Source organism: Centropristis striata, chromosome 17 (assembly GCF_030273125.1).
Source record: "Centropristis striata isolate RG_2023a ecotype Rhode Island chromosome 17, C.striata_1.0, whole genome shotgun sequence".
Taxonomy (NCBI): Eukaryota; Metazoa; Chordata; class Actinopteri; order Perciformes; family Serranidae; genus Centropristis; species Centropristis striata.
This window is the reverse complement of record NC_081533.1, coordinates 32,675,987-32,680,986: the sequence shown is the minus strand read 5'-3', so window position 1 is coordinate 32,680,986 and position 5,000 is coordinate 32,675,987. Positions and strand designations below refer to the sequence as shown.

At 38.8% G+C, this 5,000-nt stretch overlaps 1 protein-coding gene across 1 annotated transcript in view; it reads right to left on the bottom strand.

Moving 5' to 3' along the window:
• Window positions 1–5,000, bottom strand: part of LOC131989105 (coiled-coil domain-containing protein 171) — a 24,445-nt gene that overhangs the window by 12,919 nt on the left and 6,526 nt on the right. The window contains 6 exon segments of the mRNA XM_059354286.1: window positions 224–341; window positions 1,490–1,498; window positions 1,932–2,092; window positions 2,824–2,916; window positions 2,997–3,143; window positions 4,704–4,873. Coding sequence (XP_059210269.1) covers window positions 224–341; window positions 1,490–1,498; window positions 1,932–2,092; window positions 2,824–2,916; window positions 2,997–3,143; window positions 4,704–4,873 — 698 coding nt within the window.

The following is a 5,000-nucleotide window of genomic DNA, read 5'->3' as shown; positions in this document are numbered from 1 at the left end:
TGCAGGTGTGTGTCTGTGTCTTTGTCTCTGTGTGTCTGTGTCTTTGTGTGTGTGTGTATGTGTGTGTGTGTGTGTGTGTGTGTGTGTCTGTGTCTTTGTCTCTGTGTGTGTATGTGTGTGTGTGTGTGTGTGTGCAAGTGTTGTGTCTGTGTCTTTGTCTCTGTGTGTCTGTGTCTTTGTGTGTCTGTGTGTGTGTGTGTGTGTGTGTGTGTGTGTGTGTCACCTGCTGCAGCAGTGTGTGTGTGTTGGCGTGCCGTCTCTTCTCCTCCTCCAGCTTCTCTGTGAGGTCAGAGGTCGTCGTCCTCTCAACGCTCAGATCAGACTTACACTGATCGTACTCCCTGCTGCCAGCCTACACACACACACACACACACACAACACACCAATATATTCATACAATAAACTGAAAATGTCATAGAAACACAATAAACACATATATAAATATATGTATGTATAATAAAAAAAAATGATTATATATAGATATTTTTAAATGATAAAGATTGTAATCAATGAAATAGTACGAGAAATTAAAAAAATATATATTTTTTTAAGACAACCTAAAATGTTACTGTAGCTGGTTTTCGACCAGGGGCCAGCGCTCGTGTGGTTCGCAGTTAGTTAACTTGTTAAACCAGCATTAACCGCCTAGCGTTAGCCCGCTAGCGTTAGCCTGCTAGCGTTAGCCTGCTAGCCCGTTTCAATCACTTTGCAGTTAAACAAATCAAATAAATAATTGATACATGTTTTAGTTGGTCTCTCTCAACGGTACCAAGTTAGTCTTGGTCTAGCCCGCTAAAGCTAGCATGCTATCGATCACCAGTTAACGTTAGCACACTATCGATCACCAGTTAACGTTAGCATGCTATCGATCACCAGTTAACGTTAGCATGCTATCGATCACCAGTTAACGTTAGCATGCTATCGATCACCAGTTAACGTTAGCATGCTATCGATCACCTGTTAACGTTAGCACGCTATCGATCACCAGTTAACGTTAGCACGCTATCGATCACCAGTTAACGCTAGCATGCTATCGATCACCAGTTAACGTTAGCACGCTATCGATCACCAGTTAACGTCAGCACGCTATCGATCACCAGTTAACGTTAGCACGCTATCGATCACCAGTTAACGTTAGCACGCTATCGATCACCTTAGCACACTATCGATCACCAGTTAACGTTAGCATGCTATCGATCACCAGTTAACGTTAGCATGCTATCGATCACCAGTTAGCGTTAGCACGCTATTGATCACCAGTTAACGTTAGCATGCTATCGATCACCAGTTAACGTTAGCACGCTATCGATCACCAGTTAACGTTAGCATGCTATCGATCACCAGTTAACGTTAGCACGCTATCGATCACCAGTTAACGTTAGCACGCTATCGATCACCAGTTAACGTTAGCATGCTATCGATCACCAGTTAACGTTAGCATGCTATCGATCACCAGTTAACTTTAGCATGCTATCGATCACCAGTTAACTTTAGCATGCTATCGATCACCAGTTAACGTTAGCATGCTATCGATCACCAGTTAACGTTAGCACGCTATCGATCACCAGTTAACGTTAGCATGCTATCGATCACCAGTTAACGTTAGCATGCTATCGATCACCAGTTAACGTTAGCACGCTATCGATCACCAGTTAACGTTAGCATGCTATCGATCACCAGTTAACGTTAGCACGCTATCGATCACCAGTTAACGTTAGCACGCTATCGATCGGACACCCGGAGGCAGTGGAAAAAGCCTTTGTAACAATATTATATATTATACTACATTCTTATAATTTAAATGAAAACATGAATTAATTGACTTAAGTGAATTAACTTATTATTTATATTAAAATGTGTTGCATCATTAAACCAACACAAACTAAACCTGATTCTGTACATTAAAGCATAAATAAAGAGGAGTGTCTGACCGCTGCAGGGCTCTCTCCGTGCTGCTGCTCCTCTCCCTCTGCAGGCTGTTCTCCCTCTCCTCCTCTCTGAGCCGAGCCGTCAGCAGCTCCACGCTGCGCTGCGCCTCCTGCAGGCCGGACCGCTCCGCCGCCAGCGCCGCCTCCAGGTCCCGCCCCCGCAGCTGTCAGTCACAGGATCACAGACAACATTACAGACAGATGAGTTGCTATGGGGACAATTTATTGAATATCTTGAAAGTCACCGATCAAGATGTTGAACACTTGAAAAGGACAATGAAGAAAATGTAATATTCAACACAGCAGCTACATAGGAAATACAGGGTTTTTATAATTTTTATTATTATTATTATTATTATTATTATTTTTGTATCTATTGGTTTTTTTGTTTTACTTTGTTTTGTTCTTTGTTTTAGTGGTAATTTGTCTTGTCTCTTTTGTTTTGTTTTATCTAAGAATGTGGGCATGTAAACCCTCATCAATAATAATAATAATAATAATAATAATAATAATGCATTTTATTTATAGGCGCCTTTCAGGACTCTCAAGGTCACCTTACAATAAACAATTAAAAACAAAACAATAATAATAAAACAGCAATGGCAGTAATAATAAACAACAATGAAACAATTACAAATTAGAACAATAAAGACAACAATGACAGTAATAATAAACAATAAACAACACTGAAACAATACTGAGAAAAATTGTAATTTAAAAATGAATATTTTAGGGATAGGCTAGTCTGAACAGGTGTGTTTTGAGATGTGACTTGAAAGTTAATGTATGTGTCATGTTAATTCTAAAAACCCAATAAATATAATTTTCCAAAAAAAACATTACAGATAGATTCTTGGATTTATTTTGTATTTTATATCAATGAATCCAACGTTACCTGGACGATCTCAGAGTTGAACTTGGACTCCAAGTGAGCGGCTCGCTCCGCCTCGATGCTGGACTCCAGAGACCTCACCCTCTGATCCACCACCTGCACACACACAACACACAAGCTGCTGCTTCTCCTTCTTCACCTCTCCATCACCTCATCACCTCCTTCTCTATCCTCACCTCCTTCTCCCTCCTGCTCCTCTCCTCTCTCTCCGTCAGGTATTTCAGTTCGTTGGCTTGTCTTCTGTTCAGCTCGGCCTCCTTCTCTCTCTCCCTCTGCAGCTCCGTCATCCTCCTCTCTGACTCCTGCAGAGCCTCCTCATGATCCTGCAAGATGAAGAAACATTTATTTCAGTCTTTATGCACTCTCTTTCACTGTTGTTCTTCTTTATATATACACTACCGGTCAAAAGTTTTAGATCACCCCAATTTTTCCAGAATTTAATTGAAAATGATGCAGTTTAATGTCTCAGTGTACTCTGAAATTAATGCACATTTGCAACATTTAAAATTCTTTATTGAGCATGATAGTGTTTTGAAAGTAAAAAAAAGATTCAAAATCACATTTTATGTTGGACTAAAGGACTAAAAAAAGACACAAAATGACCAAAAAAAGACACCAAAAGACACAAAATGACTAAAAAAAGACACAAAATGACCAAAAAAGACACCAAAAGACACAAAATGACTAAAAAAAGACACCAAAAGACACAAAATGACTAAAAAAAGACACAAAATGACCAAAAAAGACACCAAAAGACACAAAATGACCAAAAAAAGACACCAAAAGACACAAAATGACTAAAAAAAGACACAAAATGACCAAAAAAGACACCAAAAGACACAAAATGACCAAAAAAAGACACCAAAAGACACAAAATGACTAAAAAAAGACACAAAATGACTTACAAAGACATGAAAAGAATTCAAAAATGGACAAAATAGCCCAAGACTCCATAGAGTTAAGTTGTTAACCCATTTCTTGTTCCCTGAAAAAGGCCTACTTGTATAATTCTGAAATGTACATTATTTTTCAGTTTTGGTTAAGCTTACCGTTTTTTATTTACCTCTGGCAGTTCACCACTTACCTTTGTACCCTTTCAAGCTGTTCATTTGACTTGAACTGCTTGAATTTTAATAAAAAACTGGAAAAATTGGGGTGTTCTAAAACTTTTGACCGGTAGTGTATATAATGTTAGATATTTACGTAAAAAAGTAAATAAACTTTGTAAAAACTCCAGTCATTATGTTTATTTTCAAGCCATAACCTGGGTATTTGTAGTTCTTTTTTGCACAAAGTGGAATAAAAAGAGCTTAACGTGTGTGTGTGTGTTCTTGTTCTTCCAACATAGTGAGGACCAGAACACGTTTTTAACCAATAGAGTGAGGACATTTCAGCCGGTCCTCACTTCTTTAAAGGCTTTTTTGAGATTTCAGACTTTGTTTTAAGGGTTAAAGGTTACATGATAATGATAATTAACTGAAACTGTATTGTGTGGTTACAAAACTAAAATTATAGTGAAAATGTCCTTCGTTTTCGTCTTTGTCAACTCTTTTCATACATAATGAGGATGGATAAGACAAAGGAAATAAAGGCAAAATTTATTGTGACCTCTTTTAATCTCCCACCCAACAAATACCCCATTACAAAAAACTAAAACTAATAAAAACTAAACTAAAACTAGCAAACTCAGTCTAAAAACTAATTAAAACTAACTGAATTTGAAAACAAAAAATGACAACGAAAATTAAAACCAAAACTAATGAAAAATCCCAAACTATTATAACCTTGCCAGGGAATTTACTATTCCAATGAGGGTCCTCACAAAGATAGAAAAACAAGAATGTGTGTGTGTGTGTGTGTGTGTGTGTGTGTGTGTGTGTGACCTGCAGCAGTTGGTGCAGTCGTTGGCTCTCTGTGCTGAAGCTCTGAATCAGTCTGTCGCGCTCCTCCACCTCCTGCTGAAAGGCATGCTGGTCCTCGTCTCGGGCCTGACGGGTGAAGTCCAGAACTTTCTGCAGCTCCTGAACACTCTGCTGGAGCTCTGCTGTTCGCTCTGACACAGAGACACACACACACAGGCACAAAGACACACATACGAACAAAGACACACAGAATCACACAGACACACAGACATAGACACATACACACACACACACACACACACACACACACACACACAC